This window comes from Henckelia pumila, chromosome 1 (genome assembly GCF_033568475.1).
Source record: "Henckelia pumila isolate YLH828 chromosome 1, ASM3356847v2, whole genome shotgun sequence".
Lineage (NCBI taxonomy): Eukaryota > Viridiplantae > Streptophyta > Magnoliopsida > Lamiales > Gesneriaceae > Henckelia > Henckelia pumila.
Window position 1 is genome coordinate 64,428,025 of NC_133120.1, and position 12,922 is coordinate 64,440,946.

Here is a 12,922-nt window from a genome sequence, read left to right on the forward strand (position 1 = left end):
TATAGTATTGCATGATTATGCATTACTCGATTTGATGATTCGATGATTTGATAAATTGCATGTGAACGTGATCTATCTTTGAAATTCAACTGCCTGATTTACTGATTTATAAATTTTCGAATTTCTTATCGATGTTGTTATAAAATTTTCCCCGGGTGATGTAAGCACCCATAATTGAAGAGAACAGTGTTCTTTGGGTGATGTAAGCATCCCAGACTAAACAGAATGATATGGTCAGACTGAACATAACTGTATTGCTCAGCTGAACGAAGTATTTTCGATTGAATAGAATAGTACATCAGCGAATGAATAGATGTTATTGCATTTTGGAATAACATCTATATTTGGAATAAATAAAGTATATATGCCACCTTTTTTATTTGTTCCAAAGTATATAAACTTAAACTATATTTAGTAATATTTTTTTAAATATTTTTTTACTACTGTATCTTATTAACTACACCTTAAGAATTATGCAATCATTTTTAATACATTAAATAGGGATAAAATAAAATTTTTGTATATAATTTACTTTTCTAATGATTTTTCTTAATCTGTATAAAAAAATCAAGATTATATAATCGGGACGGAGGGAGTATATTTTATTAAATACTCGCAATATCCTTTGCCTATTTTTTTTTACATAATTTATCAATTTTTTTTCTAAATTAAAATAAAAATATTTTTATTTTTAATATATATTTAACATTTATGATAAATTTTAAAACTATTATATATATATATATATATATATATATATATTACTATTTACATTACCTTTATAATTTGATACTCATTTTAGTAAATTTTGACAGTAAAAAGATTTTATAATGCCAAAACATGATCATATTTAAATTGTTTAAAATAAATTCATCCAAACATTTTAACAGCTTATTTACAAAATAAGACCTGATAACTTATAAGCTCATAAGACAACTTATAAGTTGTTTTTAATAAGTTTAATCAAACAACCTCTTAGTTGGTTGTAATCTTATGCCCCTTAAACAGTAACATATAAAAACTTCCAAATAACTTTATATTGAAATCAAAAGATCTGAATTAATCTGTCAACACATAGATGAAAAAAAATATTAATCAATAATAAACACATGCATTAACTAAGCTGTTGGCCAAACGTCAGGAGTTCGATTCCCCTTCCAACACTTTCTTGGACTAGTCTGTCGCACAGGACTTGCCCAGTGCGATTTACATGACTAGCATAATTTGCAGGCTATTGCGTTAGTCGGGAAGTTTATCCAATGCGCACCGAAAGGTAGCAGCTGCAAGTTCCCACGTCATAAAAAAAATTTTAAAGAATAAATCAACAAAACAAACAATTAATTGAGGAAAAGATATAAAAGAATAAGTTAACCGAAGTGTTGGACGAAGATAATTAATCAATGAATAATATGGATATAATAAAAAACCAAAAGAATAATCTGGACATTGTGAAAAAGATGAAAAATCACCAAAATCTTATCAGCTCCACCAAGAGCGCATATCAGGAAGATGGTTTGAAATTTGAGTTTCAAAGAATAAAATGTCATAATAAAAAATGTTGGATAAAAAAATGGTTTCAAAACGTGGCTAATGGGAACGAAAATTGGTTTTTGAAATATCCCGGCTTCTGCAGCATTTGAGCCAAGATTGTTACTATAATTTGAGCGCATATCTTGCAAGGTTGTGCTCTGGTCCTCCGCCAGATTGGCTTCATCATGCAAATAATTCAAAGCTAGCAATCTTCTTTTCTTATTATGGGGCTCCACCTCGTCCATGAGACTCGAGGCATATCCCGGTTTCTGCAGCATTTGAGCCAAGATGGCCATCAACTGCTGCTGCCGTTGGTTGATAGTTTGCAAAGTCTGCCCTAATGACCTGAGTTGATACTTGTATTCAAGATTTTCATTTTCACACCGGTCCACTTCCGACTGAAGTACAAACTTTTCCTGTTGCAGTTTCTCAATCTCCTTTTCAAATTGTTCTCGCTCGGAGTCACTCAATGGGACCGTGTTTCCATTACCTGAATGACTGTGGATGGGCTTTCGCCTATGTATGTTCTTTAAAAGATGCCTCTGCCCTCGAATAAACACTTCATTTCCAAACTCCCACTGATCAGGATCGATCTTTCTGAAACCCTACAGATTGCAGGAAAATGATGAGTAAAAGTATCTCACAGTTACTATCTTGTCTTAATGTTGACAACTAAAAATCAAACCAGAAAAAGAAGCTCCAAATGCAGAAATTTAACTGGGAGGATGTAGAATTTATTTTGGGACATCTTTAAAAAAGTGCAAGAAAACATTGAGAAATGGCAGCAATCGCCCCACTCGCCTTCCTCTATTTACTTCATTCCAAAGCTAGAAATTTTTAAAAAGAACTATTTAAAGAAGTCGAGGTATCCACACTAAAACATTCATAAATTTTGTAAGACTGAAAACAATGCAACTCAATTCTTTCGAATCATAACACCGCCTACTGTGCAATATTGGCTCGAACTCCAATTGTACGATCGACTGCCTTTTCAAACCATCACAGAAGCACATAAACAAATAAATGAATTTCCACAAATACATAACACTGAACATAAGGGGAAAAGAGCTTAGCTCCATGAAATGGAAATTGAGATGATGATCAATAAACTTCATAGAACAGAGAGCTTACATATGTATTCAGCTGCCTGATGAAGCTGGAGAAGTTGTTGTGCTTGAAATATTTTGGTAACAAATCTCTAGCAAACTCCGGCGGATTCCAAACAACAAAACTATGACCGGTGTGGCTCCAAGAAATTACAGAATTAGTCGATGGATCATCCACCATTTCATAAGTTTTCACCAGAAATGGAGCCGGTGAATTAGAACCACCATTCGATGCATCCATCACAAATTAGCAAAACTATATTGATTAAATATATAGATATATACTTCAAAAACCAAAATTCCTTTGATATATCTCCGAGATCAAATACCCAAGTATTCCTCAGAAATCCATCAAACCACTTGAAATTTCTATAGAGATTCGATATTTTCTTCCGGTCATAAACAAATTCAACCCACCAAAAATACTACCTCGAATCGGAGGAAAAAAACGCGCACACAATCACCCAATTCCAATCGATTGTAAAGAAATACAAAATACAAAAACCTCAATAAAATAAATAGTCCCACATCGGGAAATGCTTAAGCACAAACCCAAACGTGTTACTATAAGAACGAGGTGTACTCCCTCTTTCAATCCTTAAAAGGGTCGGTTGGCTAAATATGCCACGTTAGCCCCGTGGGGTTAGTGCTGTATGGCTATCAAGACATATGGCCGACACAATTTCTGGAAATTCCATAGGGTTGGCTTTATTAGCCGACCCTTCTATTCTGTCATCATAATTTCAGTGGATAATTAATTTGCTAGTTTATCCAAAATCAATAGCTCACGCCTTGTGTTATTCAATATTAGTATTTTGTTTCATGTGTTGGTGTGTACATTAAGTTTTTTTTTAATAAATTATAAATAATAAATTGTAAAATTGAAATAAAAGAGTTTTTTAATTAAAGAGTTTTTATTTTAATAATATATTAGTATTTTGTTGTACGTGTTTGTATATTTTGTTTTTTTAAAAAGGATAATATTCACAAAAAATATTTACAAAAATATATATTTAATAAAGTGAGTGTCATATTTGTAAATAAAGCGAGATTTTAATGGTTAGAAAAGAGGAAACGGTATAAAATGACTATTTTGCCCAATAATTTTGGTTTTATTGAAAATTAAATTAGGAGATAATGGTAATTTCAAATTAAGCTTTCATTAATTAATTGAAAGTTTGTTAATTAGAGAGTCTCTACTTTAATAATAGTAAGATAAATATATATAGTAAGACAAACACCTTTGTACGAGAATTCTAATGTGCATCAAAAATAATTAAAAAATTATCAAAACCCGTTCTGTTTTCCAATATTTACGTTTATTATATGATGATTTATTCAATATCAAACTTTAATCCATAAAAACATATATCGAATTAACGTTAAAACCAAGTTATCACCAAAACTTCTAAAATGGAGACGTAACTCACTTGCCATCAAGTTTGTATAGTGAAGCCAATCAAGTTTATATCAATTATATATGTCACCTTTTTTATTTGTTCCAATCAAGTTTATATCAAAACTTCTAAAATGGAGACGTAACTCACTTTTCCCTATTTACTCGATTAATTTAACTACTAATAGAAGGAATTTTTTGGTACATTCATTAAAAAAACTAGCGACATAAGTACGCAGTTGCGTGTGCGATATAATATATGATATTTTATTTATGAAATAATATATTATTTAGTAGTTAAAAATTAATTATTGGAAAGATAATATAAATTTAATATATTACTATATTCAAGAAGGTAGAAGAAAAAAAGTGGAGAAAATTGTGAATAAAAGGGTAAAATTGGAAGATGTCATGACACTTATTCAAAAATACTCAAGTTTTATATAATAATATAGATATATCAAAAACAATTTTTCTAGGTTACTTATGTATTATAAAATAGTATGATATTAGCGCGCGCGCGCACACACATACACACACACAAATATATATATATATATATATATATATATATATATATATATATATATTAACGTCCTAAGCACACGATCCTGCATTTACATAACTTTTTTCATGCTAAAATTTTCATGTTATTTTTAAAATTTACATGATAAATTAAATATTCAAAAGTTTATATTAATATAAAATAATATGTAGTAATAGAATAATATTAAATAAGATATTATACTTATAAATAAAGTATAAAAACTTTAGTTAATTTATACTATATATTATCATTATTATTGTTTAGATGAGGATATAATTGTAATTTCATTTATGTTAAAATTTAATTAATTAAAAACTCTCTACTATAATAATAGAGCAATATATATATATATATATATATATATATATATATATATATATATATATATATATATATATATATCAGTTTTGATCCCAAGCACCATAGGGTACGAGGGATCCACGTGCACATGTACCTAGGGATGTAAACGAGCCGAGCCGAGCCGAGCAATATTAGGCTCGGGCTCGGCTCGTTAAGTATATGTCAAGGCTCGGGCTCGGCTCGGGTAGGGATGTAAACGAGCCGAGCCCGAGCCTAATACTGGTACCCGAGCCCGAACCGAGCTTTTATCATAAAGCTCGACTCGTTTACTACATATGTTGGCTCGGGATCGGCTCATTTATCGTATTAAACGAGTCTGACTCGAGTTTGGCTCGTTAAACGAGATGGTTTTCAGGCTCGTTAGCTCGTTTATCTGGTTGTATTCTGACTCGTTAAGTGGGCTCGGGCTCGTTTTCGAACTCGTGAAGCCTAAATACAATACAATACATCTCTATAAATTAATTATGTACTAAAATTAATTTTTTCTTAAATAAAATAAAAATAAAAACATAATTTAAAAAAAACTTCTCTAAAAATTGATTTTTTGGTGTTAAAAAAAAGTTCTATGACTTCCATTTGAACATCAAACCGAGATTTTGAACTGATTTATCCCAAAATTCAAATAAACACATTGTCATTAATGTTAATCACATTTTCAAGTTCCTAGCTTAACTCGCCTAGAATTTCGAGAAGCAATAAGCATCTTCGCAAACTTAAATACAGGATATTGTTTTGACATGTTTTAGCAGAAAAATCATATATAATCTATATGTTCATCAAATTAAGTTATTCCAACGTCAAATAGAAGATAAGACAAAGTACAACAAGTTTCTTTGTAGTGCACACTAAAATTCTGCATGAATCAAACTCATTCACCTTGATTCTACATGTGGACTGAACCTACTATTAAAGCATAAATCCGAAGCTAACACACTAAACGAGCTAAACGAGCCGAGATCGAGCTTCCTAGCTTATTAACGAACATGTTCGCGAGCTAACGAGCCGAACATCCTTAAGCTCAAGCTCGGCTCGTGAATATTTCCGAGCTCAAAATTAATCTCGGGCTCAACTCGATAAGCTTAACGAACGAGCCCAAACGAGCTTTTTCACGAGCCGAGCTCCGAATAGCTCGCGAACAGTTCGGATCGTTTACATCTCCACATGTACCAAAAACAACTCCGATTGTCTTGAAATTTTCACGGTAGGGTCGTCTCAAAAAATGCAAATCCAAAGATGTATCATATGATACAAATTTCAATCTCGGTAGTCGGATATGTGAAGATCGCCGGATTTACATATTTCACCTAATTTCTGGTCATCTTAAAATCTCCGACCACCGAGATCGAAATTTGCATCATATGATACATCGTTGGATTTGCATTTTCGAGACGATCCTACCGTGAAAATTTCAAGGCAATCGAAATTGTTTTGGACACAAGTTCACGTGGATCCTCCATACCGTACGGTGTGTGGGATCAAAACTATATATATATGAACTTCGGAGTGTGAATCACACAATGAAGTATAAATAATAACTCTCATATATCCATATTTCTATACTATTAATAAAACGTGAGTCTATTTTAGTGAAGCCCTTTTCTATTTCAGAATTGTCATTGCTAGCATTCCGCTTTCCACCGTATTTTTACTGGCTCCATTTCTTTTGTATGCAGTTACCAATTTCAGATTTCACTCCCATGATTATTTTTGTTCAATTGAAATTTTAGCATATTTTTATTTTAAAGAATATAGAAATGTTTAATGTTTTTGATATATTCTTATTCCTAATGATTTATGTTTTGATTTAACCATAATTTTATCTCGTGTTCGTTTTGGTGAGCGGGTCTTCAAAATCTTCAAATCTTTGGACCGGGTCGGAAAACGGGGCTTTTCATGGATAAAAAATAGGGTTAGGGGACACCAAAGATATTTTCGACGTGAACCATCCGATACTCAATTTAGTGCTCAGATTACGAAGGCAGAAGACAATGAGTATTATAAAGAGAGCAAGAGAGTAAAAGTGAATAGGTGTGTTGGTGAAAATGAATGTATGTGATCATAAGAAAACCCGGTATTTATAGGAGCAGGAGGTTTTTGTTATCTTGTAAAACTAGAATACTCGTTATGGTAGAATTCTACTCAAGGTAGGAGATTGTCGATATGGGCCAGTTATCATGGCAACTAGGACTTTAAACCGACTTGTGGTCTTGATCCAATCTCGAGTTTACCGGGATCTCCTTTTATGTTTTAGAGATTTATAAGTGTTTTCAATATTCAAAAGTCTCGAGCAAGGCTTTTAGTACTGGGCCCGGGTCGGGCCCTTACCCTACCCTGACAGGGCTCGGCCTTGTGGGCTCAATCATATGGGCTCTGATCACCCCCAAGACCAACATCTTGTTTGGGATTTCACAGTAAGATGTAACCTACTTATCAAATTAAATGGACTTGGTTTATGCCAGACCCAATATTTTTAGGGCGCAAAAATAGTACCTCCCCTTTTTGGTCTAAAAAAAGTGTGAGGTTTAGACCATGTGGTCCGAGCCTACGTATTATAGACATGTATTTTGTATTTTTTAATGCAATGTGGCCTGACCTGATGTACAGACCCGGTCTCAATCCGCGTGCTTCTTGAATGGACAACCAAGATATGCCAATGGTACAGTTCTCGAGGCAACCTGCTTGGCTGCGTGGCTTCGTTTGGGCATTCGATAAGCCCCATGATCCAACGTTTATGATTCAATCCCTACTTCTATAAATAGGCGGTAAAACTCTTGTTTCATTTTTAATGCTTCCGCGTTGTTACTTTGCCGACCTCTGAGAGCGTTCCATTCTCGAGCTAAGTTTCTCAATCTCGTTTTCATCTGACCCCTTCCCTATAAGTTTATTTTTTTCTTCTTAACTCATAAAGTTTTTAGGCTAATATGTCTTCCACCAATGACTCCGTTGTCTGAGAGCTAGTATATTTTTTTAGATGCTTTTTCTCCCCATTTGAACAAGCACGGACCGTTAGAACCTAAGGGATCGAATTCTGACCCGATCCCCCTGAGTCTCGAAAGGAAAAAGTTAAGACTCCATCGTCTTAGGACGGACGATGCCCGGTTAAGGGGGAGGGTTGCCCTTGGGTTGAGGTTCTAGCTTCTCATTTGAGTCTAGATATGGGGCCGTCCATTAGGAGAGTCTCGGGAATGTCTAATAGTTATGATAGATTGACCCTGAAGCATGAGGATCGAGCTCATAAACCTCGGAAGGTTTTCATAATTTTAGTGTAGACCGAGTAGAAATGGATTTAAGATTTCCCGTCCCTAGGCTTATCCAGCCTATTTGTGAGTATTTTAGGGTCAGCCCCAACCAAATTTATCACAATTCATTTGGTTCGCTACTATATTTGAGCGTTATTTTTAATACTTCCAGGTTCCTTTGGACATAGGGAATTTCTTGAAATTTATCCAGATAAAGTGGACAACCCCGGGTCGGTTATATTTATCTATTCGTTCCTAGTACCAATTACTAAAAGGGAGCCGAGCTCCCACAAGGGCTGGACCAATAGATACTTTTTATTTAGGTCCAATCAATAATTTCATTGTAAGATGGACTGGGTAATGAAGCTCAAGATCCCAAAAAATCTGGCCTAGCCGACCCATGCAACAATTTCCTAGCCGTTATGAGTGTTAGGATTTTTAACATTGAAATCTTGATTTCTACCCAACTCCGACCCCAAATTTTCCCTTTAATGAGTCCCCTCTACATGTTCTTCTTTCTTTTTTTCACTTTTTCTATTTTTCCTTGTAGACGAGAGAATGAGGAAGGCTGAAATGCAAGCTGATATGAGGGCCTCCAAGAAGAATTTGAAGCGTAAGAAACCCAAGGCCTTTTCTGAAACCCCAAAGACCGAGACTCCATCTCCCAAGGCCCTTTATGGGAAATCCTCCTGGAATAAAAGGGGGAGAGTGGTTCAGTAGTGCGTCAGCCTTTAGGAGAAAACGATGACTGATAAGTGCATTTTGTGTGCATTATTTTATATTATTTTTATATTTATTTTTCATGGATTCGTATTGTCTCATTATGTTTTTATGTGATTTATTGAATATGTGTGCATTTCACTCTCCAGGTTGATTTTTGTCAGAATTTGTGAAGAAATCAAGAATTTGAAGCAAGAGAAGAGCCACAAGAATAAATTACGGAGCAGTAAGGGTCAAAAATATTATTATTTATGCTAGAAAGATCCAAATCCGATCTTACCGTTCAAAATGAATTTCAAGATGTTTTGAAGGCGATTTCCAAATTTCGGCTCGATCCGACGACTAAAACTTGAGATATGATTTTTTCAAGAAAACTGCGCGCTGTGAGGGAGGATGCACAGACCCATGAACGGAGGTGACACGAGGTCCGGACATGTCACAGGAAAACAATATTTTGGGGTAGAAATTTGCTCGCTCGAGCGCATGTTTAGGCGCTTGAGAGAGCCTGGAGCAGCGTAAAAAAAATAAAAAAGAAGATCTCTCGCTCGAGCGCATGTTTATACGCTCAAGCGATACGGGCGTGCAGACTCCTAATTTTGGAAAACTCTTGTTGAGAAGGAATCAATCTTTTGAAGAGTTGGGGTGTATAAATAAGTTTTCTTTCATCAGATTAGGGGTTCAAAACGCAAAGAAGGAGGCAGCTAAAGGAGGCTTGGAGATTGGATATCTGCTCCATCTTATTTAGAGTTTTTTCTTTCTTCTCTTTTGATTATTAAACTTGTTTGAATTTTGTTTTCAAATATTGAGTAGATTTTTTTTCAACTAAGGCAATGTGAATGGACCGGACGAATCTATGAAAAATTGAATGTTTGTTTGAGATTTTTCACATTGGTTTTATATTATTGATTATGAGATTTATATTTGTCTTGTGAATAATCTGGCCAATTGTTTGCTTGCATGTTAATCGATTCCAAGTCGACAAATGAGGAATTGATTTCGATCACTCTAATAATCAACACAAGGTTAAATTGACAAGAAATAATATTCGATTTCATTGTGCGGTTTTAGGTGCAAACTAAATTCTCATAGTTTCTAATGCATTTGAGTTTGATTAGAATTATGAAAATTAATCCATAAATATTTGAATATGTTTAATTGTTCTAGAAATAGAACTTTAAATAATTTGGGAGAATTCACCATAATTAAGATTAAATCTGAGTCCTGAATCGGCTAAATGTTACATGATTTGTTCGGTACCTGCGTGTGTCTTGGTTGTCTCATTTTAATTAATTTTTCCTTTCAACTATTTTAATTCTTATTTCTTAAGCAGTTTTTATTTTAAATTCTTATTTTATTTAAATCAAATCGCTCTTTATGATTCTGTCTAGATTAAGTAAAATAATTAATTCTTGAGAATTGACCACAGTTCATGTGGGATCGATACTTGGACTCGTTGTCCACTTACTATTACTTGACCTAGTGCACTTGCTAGTTGATACCGATTTAGGCGATAAGTGACCGAGGCCTTCTCCCAATCTAAGTGGAAGGACAAGGTGGTTGAGGCGGGCCTGGATACTGAAGGCCCCCCTACATTCCAGAAATCTCCTATCTAGTCAAGCTAGATGGGCCCGGGTGTTTGAACATTCTCAAACCCATGATCTTCTCAGTAGTTTTGAAATTGGTTCCCACTCCAAACCACATTTTTTTATGAATCGATATCTCTGAGATTTATGAAGGTATCACATCGTTCTCTTTTTATTTTTTTTATTTTATTTTTTTAATGCCCTGCTCTCCTATTTATTTGGCTGATGCGATATTCCCGTTTAGACCCTTGGGCCGAAGAGAACACTTTTCTAGCCATAAAATCTCGTGCTGCTGTTTCTTGGGAGAATGCCAAGAGTCAAGGGGAGATCTTCGCACGAATCGAGGTGCTAAGATTAAAAGGATGTTTAGCCCAGTTTCGGGCCAATGGATACTCCGAGACCGAGCACCCAGCTCTTTTTTTAGACTCAGATATGGCCCTGGAGGATATTCCGGACGAGGGAGGAGAGTCTGAACAGGTGGAGCAGGTCGAGCCTAAAGACACCTATGACTCCCAATCCTAAATATTTTCTACTTGGTCCCGACCTTGTGCGGTCGTTATGTGTTTTGTTTGTTTATTGATTATCGCTCATGATTCCCGGCTGGAATGTTCGGATTTAATGTCTTATGCATTCATTTCCATACCTTAAAATGTACCTTGTGTGTTTAACACTTTGGGTTTGGCCAAGTAAATCGAATCACAAGAGCACTATAATAATCCGAGTCTTTTATATCGAATCACAAGAGCACTATAATAATCCGAGTCCTTTATATGACTAAAAACCATGGAATTAATAAGTAAAATTGAAAAATCCGAATTGTAAGTTTGAGAACTGACAGCTTAATTTGGTTATCTAGCAAGTGCACTAGGTCAAGTAATAGTAAATGGACAATGAGTCCAAGCATGAGATTGTCGTCAATTCTCAACATTTAATTATTTAACTTAATCTAGACAAAATAATAAAAATAGGAGTGCTCAGAATTAAATAAAAATTAAATTATTAAAAATAATAAGAATTTAAAATAGAAGAATAAATTCAATTAAATTGAGACAACCAATACACACGCAAATACCGAACAAATCATGTAACATGTAGCCGATTTAGGACTCAGATTTAATCTTAAATTACGATGAATTCTCCTAACTTGTTTAAAGGTATATTTCTAGAACAATTAAACCTTTTCAAATATTGACGAATTAATTTTCATAATTCTAATCAAACTCAAATGCATTAGGAACTATGAGTGCTTAAAAATATTCACGGTTCATCCTAAGGTTCTTCATGTCAATTCAAGAGAAAAAAACAAAAAAAAATTTCACAAAATTCAAAACTTCATATCATCATTGGCTCCCATTCATTATCCTACTCAAACAAATGCAAAAAATTTACGAAAACGAACGAGATGCAAACAAACTAAAACATGACAAATGCAACACAAACACAACACAAATAATGAAATACTAGACTACCCCCCCCCCCCCCCCCCAACTTATCCAAAGCATTGCCCTCAATGCTTGAGAACAATGAAAAAAATGCAAGACAAACAAAAACACAATGAAAACAAAAATAATACTCTCCTGGTTTATGATTTGTCTTCTTTCTTCTTGGCAGTATCAGTTGGGGCGATAACAACAGACTGGGTATAGCGGAAGACATGACAAACTGGCATGGGAAAGAAGCAAAAATAAAATAAAAATAAACATAAACCAAAAATAAAATAAAAATCAAGAAAGAGAACACTGGGTTGCTTCCCAGTCAGAGCTAAAGTTATAGTCTATCGCCCGACTATGCAGAAGCAACCATCAAAGAGCGGCTGCCACCCATAGTAAGAATCATACGACTCTACGTATGGGTCTTGATTTCCTGCGCCCTCAAGATTGGAATAATATTGACTTTGTAAGCTCGTCGGTCCAACAATACTCTTCATGAACTGATTATTTTGGAAAGAGACGAATCTAGGCTGAAGCTCATAGAGGATGGAATACTGTGGAGGTGACGTCAATGGCAAGAATGAATATTCTAATGATGTACATGTAAAGGCCACTGACGAGGTCAAATCTTTCGCCTTGTATATTTCTTCCTCCTCCACTATCACTTTTGGCTCCTCTTCGCATGAAGATTCCTCAAGAAATATTTCCTCATTAGCTGGCACAATTACTTCATTCTCTTGTCAGATCTCAGAAAATGGTTCTATAAGAAGCTCAATCTGTTCATCCAAAAGTCTCAAAGAGTTGATGCGGCTTTCTAAGAACTTATTTATCTCTGTCTGCTGTCGCACAATGTTTTCAAACTGAGCCACATGATCTTCAAAATGCCCGATACACTCTTCTTGATACTACTGTGATGGGTTCGCAAAATTTTTGGAGTTGATATCTGAAAAATATTTGTAACTCCAACCCTGCAGTGAAGAATCACGATGTCAATGGTAGTTGAAATCTACT

The 12,922-nt window shown here is 34.5% G+C and overlaps 1 protein-coding gene and 1 non-coding gene across 2 annotated transcripts; one reads left to right on the forward strand and one right to left on the reverse strand.

The window, feature by feature from the left end:
* Positions 1-1,032: 1,032 nt before the first annotated feature.
* Positions 1,033-3,182, reverse strand: LOC140874642 (heat stress transcription factor A-4b-like). The gene is made up of 2 exons (XM_073277998.1): positions 2,662-3,182; positions 1,033-2,135 (listed from the first exon to the last, which is right to left on the reverse strand). The coding sequence occupies exons 1-2, from the start codon at positions 2,875-2,877 to the stop codon at positions 1,398-1,400; spliced, it is 954 nt and encodes a 317-aa protein (XP_073134099.1). The 5' UTR covers positions 2,878-3,182; the 3' UTR covers positions 1,033-1,397.
* Positions 3,183-3,235: 53 nt separating this feature from the next.
* On the forward strand, positions 3,236-3,362 carry LOC140876545 (U11 spliceosomal RNA). Its single transcript, XR_012148850.1, has one exon. It is a non-coding gene; the product is annotated as a U11 spliceosomal RNA (small nuclear RNA).
* The last annotated feature ends 9,560 nt before the right edge of the window (positions 3,363-12,922 follow it).

Excerpts from the sequence above, each read along its gene's own strand:
- LOC140874642 (XM_073277998.1), bottom strand. The coding sequence starts at position 2,877 with ATGGATGCATCGAATGGTGGTTCTAATTCACCGGCTCCATTTCTGGTG. Across the intron at positions 2,136-2,661 it reads TCAGGCAGCTGAATACATAT|GGTTTCAGAAAGATCGATCC; the intron begins GTAAGCTCTCTG and ends TGCAATCTGTAG.